The 14,490-nt window shown below is 42.1% G+C and overlaps 1 protein-coding gene across 2 annotated transcripts in view; it reads left to right on the top strand.

The window, feature by feature from the left end:
* sntg2 (syntrophin, gamma 2) overlaps nucleotides 1-14,490 on the top strand; it is a 144,208-nt gene that overhangs the window by 56,810 nt on the left and 72,908 nt on the right. For both annotated transcript variants that reach the window (XM_075448207.1, XM_075448208.1), the window contains exon 9: nucleotides 12,412-12,536. In XM_075448207.1, coding sequence (XP_075304322.1) covers nucleotides 12,412-12,536 — 125 coding nt within the window. The remainder of the gene's footprint in view (nucleotides 1-12,411; nucleotides 12,537-14,490) is intronic.

The raw sequence follows: 14,490 nt of genomic DNA, 5'->3' as shown, positions 1-14,490 counted from the left end.
CATTTCCACCCTCTGAAGACCTCCACTTGAGAGTTAACTAAAACATTTTATTCTCTCTTGACGTAATTGGGGCAAAGGATGATAATTTCTTTAGAAATGTAGTTATAACTTTTGTGGGGCTGACGGGTCTGTGTGCGACACTTTGTACCAGCAAAGGACTGCTTGTGGACTCACTTTGCAAAGGTCTGCACTTGTTCCCCTGTCCACCCCGAGGGTATTGTGATGCTCCGGTGATGTATCAGCCATTCTGAACTCGGTGGAAGGCAGGCCATTTGGTTTCTGTGTTGTGAACCTACACCTACCTGTTCTGTGCCTGTAATGTTAATGGAGCTACATCAGATTATTTCCAGGAGGTTGGGGATTTTGCTCTGACGGATAATCTTTTTGCTCCAGGAATGATTTTCTGTTTGATGTTCACTCATTTGATCCATAAGCCTGTAACTCATTAGATAATGTGTGATACATCTGCTCTTCATTAAGAGAGAGCTGTGATTTGCATTCAAATGTGGGGAAACCTCCAGTTATCAAATCCTTAGTCAACATGTATTGTGCTTCAGGGCTGAAAGTTAGCTCGGTACAAGGGTGGAGCTCTGGGTCAGGGGTTAGTCCCTGAGTTCACCCTCACCTGTGGTCACAGATCTGGGTCGTGACCGAATTTATGAGGTCACAGATGCAAGCGGCGGAAATGAGTTTCCTTCAGAGGGGGGCGGGGCTCAGCCTTAGAGATGGGGGGAGGAGCTCCACCATCCGGGGGGAGGAGCTTCACAATCCGGAGGGAGGAGTTCAGCCAGAGAGAGAGGGGGAATAGCTCCACCATTCAGAGGGAGGAGCTCAGCCAGAGAGATGGGGGGGGGGAAGGAGCTTCACCATCCGGAGGGAGGAGCTTCACCGTCCGGAGGGAGGAGCTTCACCGTCCGGAGGGAGGAGCTCCACCGTCCGGAGGGAGGAGCTCCACCATCCGGGGGGAGGAGCTCCACCATCCGGGGGGAGGAGCTCCACCATCCGGGGGGAGGAGCTCCACCATCCGGGGGGAGGAGCTTCACCATCCGGGGGGAGGAGCTTCACCATCCGGGGGGAGGAGCTCCACCATCCGGGGGAAGGAGCTTCACCATCTGGTGGGAGGAGCTTCACCATCCGGTGGGAGGAGCTTCACCATCCAGGGGAAGGAGCTCCACCATCCGGGGGAAGGAGCTTCACCATCCGGTGGGAGGAGCTTCACCATCCGGAGGGAGGAGCTCCACCATCTGGAGGGAGGAGCTCCACCATCTGGAGGGAGGAGCTCCACCATCTGGAGGGAGGAGCTCCCATCCATCTGGAGGGAGGAGCTCCCATCCGGAAGGGAGGAGCTCCACCATCCGGAAGGGAGGAGCTCCACCATCCGGAAGGGAGGAGCTTCACCATCCAGAGGGAGGAGCTCAGCCAGAGAGATGGGGGGGAAGGAGCTTCACCATCGGGGGGGGAAGGAGCTCAGCCAGAGGGAGCTCGGAGTAGAGCCGCTGCTCCTCCACATAGAAAGGAGTCGGCTGAGGTGGTTCATCTGGTTAGGATGCCTCCTGGTCGTCTCACTTTGGAGGTTTTTAGGCCCCGGGGCAGAACCAGAACATGCTGGAGGGACTATCTATCCCATCGGATCTCCCAGGAGGAGCTGGAGAGTCTCGCTGGGGAGACGGATGTCTGGGTGACCCTACCTCGGGTCAGCAGAAGATGACAGATGGATGGGTGCCTTCGAGTATAAACATTTATTTTTTTAAGGCGTCTTTTTTAATGTTCGCTGTCGGGTGTTACAGTTCTCACTTTGAAACAAGCTGCAGGATTTCTTTTTGGAGGAGAAACACTTTATTTTGCTTAAAAATAATCTCTTACACCAACTTTAAAAAACTAGTTGAGAGGTTGGCTTCCTGGCAGAAGCGTCGACATTCTTCAGTTGGTCGTCTTGTAATGAAAAGACCTTAACTTTTTTCTCTAACTTTTAGCAATTAGACTGATTAAATCTCCCCTTTTGTCCAAACACTGAGCCTGTAAAACCTAACCATCCCCTTGATGAGTTTCGATCTTGGCTCAAAAATAGACACTTTTACACTCCTAGCCGGGGGTGCAAATGACCGAACCGCCTTGGTCTCTGATGATAAACACAAGCAAGTAGACACAAAGCATCATGTACAGAAAGAAGGCTCAGAAATGAAATGGTCCACTGAAGGGTAGATCCTTGTATGTTTCCCCAACTGATAAAACACCTTCAGGAGTCTCAAAGTCGATTGATTCCAAAGGGAGAAGAGACCACAGATTGTGACTGATTCCCTCTACCCAAGGGAATTATCGTCTGTTTCACCACGATTAGGAACATTCATACACTAGACTTCTGTTTTTCAGACCAACAAATCAACACATTTTCAAGCCAGTCTTTATGTCGGCATCAAATTCTGTTGAGATGTTTTTGAGCAAAGTAAAAAACAAAATAATGGTCGAAATACAACACAGATACATGGGCATATATTGCACATCCAGTTTGCTTTTTTTTGGACATTTTCCAAAATGTATCTACGCGTAATTTTGATTTGATGCCAGCAACAGTTTGGAAACACTGTGTGATCTAAAGAATGGAAAAATTCTCACCAGAAAGATGAGAAGAATTACTTCATTTCCATATAAATGGTAAATATTATCATAAAATGCTGAGAAATCTCTGGACAGCAACAAGCCAGAACTGGACGGCTGTGATCTTCAGGCTGGATAACTGCAGTGGAAATCATTGCTGCTGTCTGTGAACAAACAGGAGCTCGTTGCTACATCCACAAATGTTAGCTGAATCTTTCCCATCCTGAAAACAAAACAGACATGAGTAAAATCCTGAAATACCGCTGCTGCTCGGGGCCTGGCCTCGTGTAAGTTGGACTCGTGTGAAGAGGAAACTTTTCTGTGGTCTGGTGAACAGATAAAGGAGAGACGGACATCGTCACGACTGTTTGCAGAACCCCAACACCACGGGAAAAGCTTTACAAGAAGTCGGAGAGGTTGGTAGGTACAATACCATGGATGCGTTATATTGGCCGTTTCTCAATATGCGTACGTGTCTGTACTTGTGTTCTCGTGCACTTCTGAAACGTCATCACAGAAGGACCGAGTACTGTTCCAATTCAAAGTACGAATCCAGACAAGTTCCCGGATGTGTACTTGCTCCGCCCATTTTATTGAGTTTGCTTCTTTGGTGACTTGTGTAGACTTCAGACGGCTCGCTATCCCAGAAAGCAGTGCGGCACGAGCAAAAATAGCAGAGGAGAAAGCACATAACTGTAAGTTCTGTTTGGAAATGTTACTCTTATTTACACAAAAACTTTGTGGTCGCTCAATGAAGTTTAAGCCGTTTCTAAAAACGGTTTTAGGGTTTTCAGAAATGCGAACTGAACATTAGCTGAACAGCTAACAGTTATAATTAAATGATTTGATTTAGGTTGTAGATGCAGGGGTGTAACAGTAGATTTGTGCCTATTAAATTATGGCAAAAGAGGTGCAACACTGCACTCTATTGGCGTAGTGGTTGGTTTGGGTACTGCACAGAGGAAAGATTATAATTTACTGTATCATGTACTCACTGGGACCTTTCCTAACTGTTCTGAGAGTTTACTGCGAGTTATTAGACCATAAAAGTACGTTTACAGATTTGTTCATGTTGCTAAACTAGCTTAAATGTTTTCCCTCGTGTCAGGTGTTGTTGATTGTCCCGAGACTGTGACGCTAACTTTCCCACACCACTGCGGTGCTATATGCTGTGTTGCAGGAAAAGAGCTGTAATAAACACCCCATAATCCACCTGGTTGTCGTCTGTGATATGTAGAAGCAACAGTAGTGTGGAGCTGCATCTCACAGATAGCCGTGATCCGTAACACATACATGTACAATTATTTTTTTCTGTGGATAAGAATTCAATTGAAGGCATTTTTGGCAGCGATGGACAGAAAAATCAAAAACTTTTTTGCAGCAACGTCAAAGTCTTTGACGTAATCAAGTACGCTTTCGTTCCTAATGCACATTGAGTGTACTTGTGTACTCAGAAGTCTGTACTTCCAACTAGTCCATACTTGTAAGCACACGAGTACGACTTAGCGTACTTGGTAATTGAGAAACGGCAATTCTCTGGATACCGGACCGCAAAATGGCATACGCCGAAAAAGTTTCTGACTTCCGGGTTTACTTCTGTGTTATGCGGCCCATAGAGCATGCGCAGTAGAGTCACCCCCCATGATGCTTTGGGGCCTCCCATCATGCTCCGGGGCGATGAGGACGTGCACGTACGTACACATCACAGTGCACGTACACAGCTGTGACGTCACGCTGGGAAAAGAGACTTTTCTGGCCGTTAGAAAACTCTTTGACGGATAAAAAGTCCATGACTTAAAAAGTATAGATTAGTAAATAACAGCGGTTACAGCTAGAGGCGTCCTGTGAACAGTTTTACAGGCGTCTCTTTTACTGTTGCGGTCTGTGGGGAAAATGCTTTTTGGGCCACTGGGGATTTTTTTGTTGCAATACCACAAGTGGCCACTGGGAAAAATCGGCGTGCCGGCTGAGAGTTGACGCCGTATCCACTTATAATACATTCATGGTTACAGTATGCATAAACAAAAGTAACGACTCAGTTTCAACTTCTCAGTTTCACAATTGTTGCACCTTGTTGGGTTTTGATGGGTCGTACGGGGTGGTGCGTGACTACTTGGGTGGGTGTGGAGATGCTTTAGTGCTCATGGTATCATACAGTCCACATCTCTGAAGACCACATTTATTCTGAATTATGCATTCAGATTTAGGAGCAACAAAGGCTGCCATCCAGACATTTTTTTTCCAGGATTATTTCAGCAGGAAAAACACAACCATGCATGACTACATGGCTCTATTAGTCCCACACCAAAGCATTTGGGCTCATAATAGAACAAAAGCAGCCAAAAATATGAGATGCTGAGCCGCTGGACTGTGTTTGTTGATTAACCTGAATACAGATCGCTCCTGGTTTTTAGTCGTGCTTTCAGATCCTCATCGTTATTCCTGCATTATTCCTGTATTCAATCTTATTTAGTTATTGTAGAAGAGATTACTAAATATCTATAGAATGCATACTCTATATCTCATTATACATAGTGTGTGCTCTATATTACTCTTTATTACGTAGATACTGTGCACTCCACAATATTATGTAGTAAAATACACATTTTTTTGTTACTATGAAGTAAAACACATCAAAATAACTTGCATGCATTGTGAAGATGTACCACACTAAGTTTATTTTAAAACATATAGACTGTGTTTGAAACCGCATACTTCTCCTACTACTTCTACTAACTTTTTGAGTTAGTATGCGAGTTTGAGTAAGCGAGAAGTTCCCGGATGCATACTAGATTCTCCGAAATGTTGGGTATGCATCATGAGGTTACTACTCATACTCAAACTACCCAAGATGCAACGTAACGTGACGTCGCCGATCGTCACTTCCTGTCAAAACGGCAGTTTCAAGCAACTTCCGGTTATTTTCACAAAATAAAATACCCGTTGCCTTTTATCATAGGGAAAGCCATTACCATACAATTGGTGCTTTTGTTTTGAAAACAGGAAGTGAACCTACCCTCGTTGTAGCTAGCTTGAAACTGCCGTTTTGACAGGAAATGACGATCGGCGACGTCACGTTACGTTGCATCTTGGGTAGTTTGAGTATGAGTAGTAACCTCACGATGCATACCCAACATTTCGGAGAATCTAGTATGCATCCGGGAACTTAAAAAAAGTTAGTAGGAGTAGTAGGAGAAATATGCGGTTTCGAACACAGCCAATGTCTTTTTTCTGTAATATTTTAACATTAGTGGTGTTGCATTAGTTTTTAGGAGCTGAATAAACAGCCACACGTCTGTTTGAGGGTTCATGGTTTATAAGTTTATTAAATCAATTGAACTATAACAAAATAAATAAATTAAGAAAAAAACCTCCACTGCTCTGATTTTTTTTTAATTTTTTTTTTTTTACTCCAACAAACAGTCAGAAGGAACTGTGTGCCAACAGTTTTTCTCTAACGAGACATTTTTGATAAATGTTCATGTACATTCCAGTGTTGACCCTGACCTGAGTATTTCTGACTCAACTCGGTCTTTTGTTTGTTAGTTTCTGTTTTTTCAGCTTTTCTGCGCTTTTCGGTTTTCCTCCATCTGCCTCCGGCTCGCTGTTTGGGTCCTCTGCGACCTCCACAATCCACCGATCATAACAGATTCGATGATTAGTGAATCATTACAGCGTGTTTTTATTAACGCTGCATTCCAACGTATTTTGAATTTGGACTGTAAATCATTACCATTGCACCCACATTTATCTCCTCTGACCCTTCTCTTTCTGCGACACGCAGCTGCCTTTCAGAACATCCCCTCTGGATGTTACACAGCATCCACATTTAAATATATACGACTGAAAAATTGCTGTTGTTTCCAGTCTGAGTCTGCCCTTTTTTTAAAAGTTGCCTTTTCTTTACGCTGCAAAGCCAAGATACAAGCAAACTTAATCAAAAACACACACTGAAATCTGTGTTTTTAAACCAAAAATCCAGTGGATTGTCCGTTTCCTGCATGTTTATCCTCACGACTCGAGTTATTTCTTCTTTCTTTTATTTTCTGTCTCTGCCATTGAATAGAAAACCCTTCCTGCATTATTATTCCCAAAGCTACTCCTTATGGGGTCTTTTGCACTGGAAAAAATCAAAGTCTTACCAAGTATATTTGTCTCGTTTCTAGTCAAAATATCTCATTACACTTAATATAAGACACTTACAAGTACTATTTCAGCCAGATATAGGGACTTGTTTGAAGACAATACATCTGGAATATCTTGTTAAATGAAAAAGTCTTGTAAACAAATTGTTTAGTCGGATTTCATATGAAACAAGCTTTTTTTGACATTTGAAGAGGTTTTTAAGCTAATTTCAAGATCACTTTTACCTCAAAACTCAAAATATCACATCTTATTTCAAGAAATCTTGACATACCGATTTTCACTAGTTCCATTGGCAGAATTATTTTGCTTATTTCAAGCAAAAAACGTCTTTTATTTGTTGTTTTTTCTTACTTATTTTTGGAGGGGCATTTTTTTGATTTTACCCCTTTGTAAATGTCACAGTGGACTTTGGCCGGGCTACGAAAACAAGCTTGAAATCTTATAGCAAGAATTGAAACTGATCAAGTCGTATCTATGGACTCTTTGATAATAAGGGAATACTGAATAACTTATACACTCATTAAATCGAATGTTTTTCCAGTTTTTCCATTTAGTGTGTCGAGCGTTCGTTGAGGCTTGTAGATTTTAAATAAGTGTGCGCTGAATTTGAACGAGGAAAACAGATGTTTCAACCTGCTGCTGGCACCAGTTTAGTCCACCAATTTAACCAACTGAAATCCAGTTTAACGCTCCACTGGTTATGAGATGCTGCGGTCCGTTTTTGAAGAAGCAGATGGCTCCAGCTATTCCCCAAACCCACTGGATGAGACGCTGTAATAGATTTACAGACAGCTAAATTTCAGCGTGCTGAAAAATCGGTGCAGAAATTAAACTTGTATGAGAGAGAATTCACTTTTTATGGACCAATATCAAAGTGGAAGTGACATTCCAAGTCACGGTGACATCTCTTTATTCTTTATACGCAGTAGTATCCATCCTCCCCCCGTCATTTCATTTAATTTGACTTCAAACACGCTCACAAAGAAAACTTCACGAATAATACACATTGCCCACTCAGTGCAGCTCTGAGCGGTCTCTAATATACAGAAAGAGGTATTACAGTGAGGACGAATCGCTCTGAAGTGCATTCGAATGCAATTTCCTGTCTGGCTTTCTGCACTGTTAAATTCCACCATCAGCATGGGCTCATAACGTCTAATTTTCAAAAAACAAAAGCGGTTTCCATGCCGCTTTAACATATTCTATTATCACTATAAGTCTGGCATCTTAAGCAGCTTTTTCAGTTTTTCCATAATGCTTATTACTCCCTATAAAAGTTAGAAATGTGTTTGCCACATCAGAAGACTCGCTGAGACAAAAATCCTTTATATATCTCAGGCTTTTGTGCATTGTATCCCCTTCAATCCACATTTCACAGGACACCTTGGGTCCATTTTCTCTGAACTGCAATACATTGGCCAAAGTTAAAATGTTTTTAAGTCGTCATGACCTTGAGAAAGCCATCCACGCCCTGATATGTTCAAGGTCAGACTTTATGCTCTTTACGTGGGCGTCTCCCAGTCTTCTCTCAGCCGCCTTCAGCTGGTGCAGAACGCTGCTGCCCGTCTTTAACCAACACCAACAGACGTGTGCACATCACTCCTGTTCTTATCTCCCTCTATTGGCTTCCTGTCCTTTATAGAATTGATATTAAACTTTTAATGTTTGTTCTTAAAGGGGAACTCCGGGGCATTTGAAGCGCATTTCCATTGCTAGAGGTTGTCAAATACTGATAGTAGGACACAGACCGGTGCAAATCTGCGCTCCCTGTGCGGAGATCGCGCTGTTAACACACCCTGTCATGCTAACCAAATACGTGGTGGCTAAGGGGCAAGCGCTAACCCTTCCACGTAAAACAACAACTTGCACACAGCAGAAACGTCACACCACTTTATAAACCATCCGACAATAAAGTCACAAGCCTTACCATCAAATCCATATGCATGGTTCTCACATTACTGGCATGGGGACGTTACAAAACAACTTTATAAACAGCATGTAACTCACCGGCTGGTTGTACACTCGCGCATGTGAAAGCCCAAAAGAGTCGATGGACGATAATCCCATATACAAAACAATTATCTTCTCTAGAAAAACTGCGTTCAAGTATTTAAAACATTACAACAATATTACTGGGCATGTATTGTTGTAATGTTTTAAATACTTGAACGCAGTTTTTCTAGAGAATATAATTGTTTTGTATATGGGATTATCGTCCATCGACTCTTTTGGGCTTTCACATGCGCGAGCGAACCAATAACCGGTGAGGGACATGCTGTTTATAAAGTTGTTTTGTAACGTCCCCATGCCAGTAATGTGAGAACCATGCATATGGTTTTGATGGTAAGGCTTGTGACTTTATTGTCGGATGGTTTATAAAGTGGTGTGACGTTTCTGCAGTGTGCAAGTTGTTGTTTTACGTGGAAGGGTTAGCATTTGCCCCTTAGCCACCACGTATTAGCCTCGCATGACATGCTGTACAGTTTAAAGTACATTTACATTTTCAGTGTATTTCCAAAGATAGAAATCATAATGTGGAGGGAAAGATCCCGTCTTCCTGTTCCTGGGAGCATATATCACCAGCAGGTGTAAAACTCCACAAAAAAGTTTGAAAGTGGTTTGAAAGCTGATTTTCATTTCTAAAGTATGTCGCTCCTTAAGTTGGCTCCGCCTCCTCTGCTAAGCCCCGCCCACTCCCATCCACCCTGATGGACGGATGAAGCCAGCTTCTGGTGGAAATGTTGTGCTGTCAGCTGCACTGAGGAGCATGCATCTTCCATCCAGCAGCAGCCTCAGAGGATATCAGAGCCCAGTGGATAAACTCTATCTGAGGCTAATGTTCCAGCAGAGTTAGCTAAAGACTGTGGATGTGCAGCAGCCACTTTTCATCCCACTGTTTTAACAACTTGGTCCAGTTCAACGCTGGACTGAAGAAGCTGAGCCACAAAGAGGGATCAGTTCCAACTCTCAGAGCCTGAACTTCAGAGCAGGGAAATGGAAGCATCTGAGAAATAACTCCTCATGCTTTATTTATTGAGTTATTTTCTCCTTTAGCAGCAGCTAACGCTAACAGCTTAGCTAATGAAGGTGACGTACACCAGCTTCTAAGGAGTTATTGCTGTTATTTTCTCCTTTAGCAGCAGCTAACGCTAACAGCTTAGCTAATGAAGGTGACGTACACCAGCTTCTAAGGAGTTATTGCTGTTCCTTTCTGAAAGATGATCATTGTTCCCACATCACTTTGTTAGCTGAAGCTTTCTAGCTGAACGGTTCCGTTCTGTTGATGAGAAAGCATTGTTTGCTAGCATCTGCTGCTAGCTTACAGCTACACTGCTAAACTATTTCCCTCTGGGATCAATAGAGTAACTATCTGTATATAGAGCTGGAGTGTTTTTGGTCTGACTGCAGGAACAGCTTCATTATGTCTGTGTTTCTGCATTAAATCACACAGCAGCTGAACAGCTGTTGATGACGGCTAACGTACGTAAACACAGCGTAACTCTGACTCATGACAGTCTGTCCTCAGCCGACGTACAAACATACAGAAACTAAACTATAATTCCTCTTTTTCTAAATGATTGCTCTGTCGTCAGACGGCTGTTTGTACCCTGTGAGGACCAGCAGTTTCCCTGACAGATAATCTCTGCCCATCACACTTGCCAGAGCTCAAGGGTTCAACAGTCCAGCATGACTGGGGAATCCAATTTCCAATCGTATACAGAAAAGCAGCAGACCCTCACCGCTCGAGGCGTTTTCTTACCTGGTTTGTTTATCTGAACTGGACTCTGGTCAGCTTTTCCCATCCAAGGATTAGGGTGTTGTCCTTTTTTTAGAGGAACTGAGCTGTAAACAGTTCTGTGTACATCTTTAATCTACCCTGCACAAGCCAGATGCTCCAAGTTTGGTATCACGATGCTCATTGCATAAGGGATGCCGGTTGGAAAGAGTTCGAGTTGAGGCTTAGAAAAGCTGCAACATAAGGATTTATAAAGGGGGATATAAAAAGTAATAATCAGCATCAGCATGAATACTGCAACTACTGGGGTAGAAATAGTCCCACATTTCAATATAACAATAAGGGAAATTAATTGCCTCTGCACGACTTGAGGGAAATAAATCGACATGAATGCAAAGTGGCTTGTGTCTGCAGAAACGGGGTTAAAATTAATATGTAAAATGGTGTTTTTTTGACATGTAGCTAAAAAACTAAAGTGTGTATAAGTGAAAATCATTCTTACCAAACGGGATCTCTCTGGTTTATTGTCATTTGCAATTAAAATCCTTGAGAATCAATTCATTAATGACCTACACAACAATGAATAAACAAATGAGATGTTAAGTCACTGAGAGCGAAACCATTGAAACACTGAAAAAAATGCATTTAGACCAGAGTAACGTCGGCAACAAACAGAATTCTGTCCAAAGATAATGAATGTGCTGCAGCTTTAGAAGGAATTTAGTGCATGAAATAACTTCTGGGCTCAGTTTAATCACTGAAACGGAACAAAAGGTACTTAAACTGCTGAACTAGACGCCCCCGTGTTTGATGTTGACTGCATCAGAAGTTATTTACCAGAGATGGGACCAAGTCACACATGTGCAGGTCCCAAGTCATTTTTTCTTGGGCAAGTCAAAGTCAAGTCACCTTATTTTTGCACTTTTACCTGCAGAATCTGATCTTAATAGTGAAAACACAAAGATATAAGTAACTGTCAGTAAACATCATTGGCCAATGTGTCCAACCTGTCCACCCCGTATCATATCAAGCTAACGTTAGCTAACTACCGACGAGGCTAACAGGATAATATTAGGTAATTAGACGAGCACTTACTGGTCAGAATGGATCTTCAAATGAGGAACAAAGTGCTTCTCACCACTGCAGGCTTTTTAATTTTGAAAAAATGCGATGATGGTCGGCCTAAACATGGTGTTAAGTTGCTCCTGCCGAAGTTAAATTAGGCCCAGAAGGAAAACTGCACTGGAAAAAATGCCCCTCCAAAAATAAGTAAGAAAAACAACAAATAAAAGACGTTTCTGCTCGAAATAAGCAAAAAAAAATCTGCCAATGGAACTAGTGAAAATCGGCTTGTAAAGATTTCTTGAAATAAGATGTGATATTTAGGACTTTTGAGATAAAAGTGATCTTGAAATTAGCTTAAAAACCTCTTCAAATGTAAAAAAAAAGCTTGTTTCATATGAAATCCGACTCAAAACAACTTGACTTTTTCATTTAACAAGATATTCCAGATGTATTGTCTCCAAACAAGTCCCTATATCTGGCTGAAATGGTACTTGTTAGGCAGTTGTGTCTTATATCAAGTGTAATGAGATATTTTGACTAGAAATGAGACAAATATACTTGGTAAGACTTTAATTTTATCCAAAACGTGGTGTTAAGTTGCTCCTGCCGCAGCTAAATTAGGCCCAGAAGGATGCTGCTGTTTGTGAAGTATTTCAGAAAGCAGCTGGAGGTCAGAGGTCACGCCTGCTCCGTATCACAGTGCATTGTGTTGATGTTCCTGTAGCATTGAGCTAATTAAGCAGGCCAAGGAGGGAATTCTTTGTGCATATTACGGTGCAAATGCTGCATCCAGGCTTCATCTGCGCCGATCAAAAGGACTGAAAGCGGGAGGCAGGAGGCTCATTGCATTGTTCGTGTATTCCACACAGGCTCCGTCGCCCCCTTCGCCCTCAGCTAATGAACCAAAGTATGAGAAGCGCTGGCTGGATGCCGTCTGCCTGCCCCTGTTGATGGCCAGAGTCTCCAGATACAAAGCTGGCTCAGATAAATTAAGGTAAGGCTAATCCGGCATGATATAATTCACCTCTAAGGTGCACAGTTCACTGAGCACAGTCGTTGGCTTAGCAAGCACTTTTCATTTAAGCAGGAGTGTGTTAATGCCAATCTCTATGCACCGGCATAAACGGCTTAAAAGGTCACAGCAGCTCCGAGGCTGCGGCTCACAAGGTGCGATTGTGAGGACGCTGTGAATGCTTTTTGATTATTGTTTCTGTCCCTTTTTTTTTTTTTTGATTGATTTTTCTCGTGTACTGTAATTTCACAGATGCCTTTTTTTTTTTTTCAGTCTGAATTTTCCATCACAACAAAACCGGGGACATTCTTGACATTTTGTTTGTTTTACATTCTTTAACATCTCGCTGTGTTCCCAGGAAGCATGCTAATAAACCAGCCTTAATGACTCTTTGTCTTTACTCCACATCAATCTCACTGTCTCTGAATGATTAATTTTCTTATCTTTATTATTGTTGTTATTTCAAACCTAAATGCTTTGGGGTTTGGAAGCAAAAAAAATTGCTTTTCATGAAACATACCTGCTATTTAGTGCTCAAAAACAGCCGACATAAGTACCAGAAGTGGCTATTTAAACAATATATTTGTCATAATAATTGGTGCTTTCATGCTGATTTTTCATGAAGATGTTGTGACAGCTGCCAAAGTCTTTGAATTGACCTCAATTCGACTAAAGTTTGAGCAAAAGTCTAGTTTTTCTTTTTTTTTTTAGGACACGTCAAGAAGCAGGAATTCAAATATAAAAATAAAAACCCTGCAGGTACTTAACGATAATTAAATGATTGAGCTCTGCTCTCCACAGTTAATTAAAAATGTTTATTAAACTTGTTTACCGGACACGGCATTCGGTATTATCCAATTTCAAGCCTAAGGCAGCTGTCAGTGATAAGAAAATTGTATTTCTGAGACATCATACGTGTTAGATGTGCTCCCAGGGAAACAAAAGCACTTTTCTTTTCCCACCTCAGAAAAATATGTCAGCTCAGAAGCAGCAGAAGCACTTGAAGTTCTTGAAAATAGAAATTAAAGTGGTAAAAACGTTGACTTTCTGCTCATTGCAGTCAGCAGAAAGATGAAAGGCTCTCTTTAAAGATCATTATTTATTTGATGACAAAACAAAAGAGGAGCTTTAAGGAGTGAAAAAAAAAAAAAAAAAAAGACCACATTTACAGAAACACACATCTTAAGGATGAAAGAAAAGAAGAAAGAATTCGGTTTAATTTATAAAGCAACAAAGAGTTATCCGGGGGGTGTTTAAACAGAAGAATTCAACACTTCCCTTTGAGTAGCACTTGGTGACAGTCGGAGAAAAAAAAAACTCCTTTTAATTGGAAAACTTTGAGGGACAAAAGCACAGCGAGGAAAGACGGAAACAGAGTTATTAAAGATTAACTTCGCTTTACCTGGAAGTTACGAAAAGAAACTCAGTTTTCAGACAGCAGCCTTTAAACTCGACAGAAACGCCCACTTCCTGTTGGCTCCAGCTCACGAAAATATGATTAAAGCGCTGCTACATGCTAACCGCTAGTTAGCCACAGAAACACAGAGGCTACGCTGCTACATGCTAACCGCTAGTTAGCCACAGAAACACAGAGGCTACGCTGCTACATGTTAACCGCTAGTTAGCCACAGAAACACAGAGGCTATGCTGCTACATGCTAACCGCTAGTTAGCCACAGAAACACAGAGGCTATGCTGCTACATGCTAACCGCTAGTTAGCCACAGAAACACAGAGGCTATGCTGCTACATGATAACCGCTAGTTAGCCACAGAAAGAGGATGTACTAAACATGGCCGCCTTAATATATACCCACCACTACTGTGTCCCCAACATTATGGAGGGCTCTGTAGATATAAACTTTAACCATTCACTGGTGAGAGAAAAGCATTAAAGTAATAATTTGTAAGAGAGGAAGTAGAAAAGACTCAAACTAGG

This window comes from Odontesthes bonariensis, chromosome 17 (genome assembly GCF_027942865.1).
Source record: "Odontesthes bonariensis isolate fOdoBon6 chromosome 17, fOdoBon6.hap1, whole genome shotgun sequence".
NCBI lineage: Eukaryota > Metazoa > Chordata > Actinopteri > Atheriniformes > Atherinopsidae > Odontesthes > Odontesthes bonariensis.
This window is presented reverse-complemented; position numbering and strand designations above follow the sequence as displayed.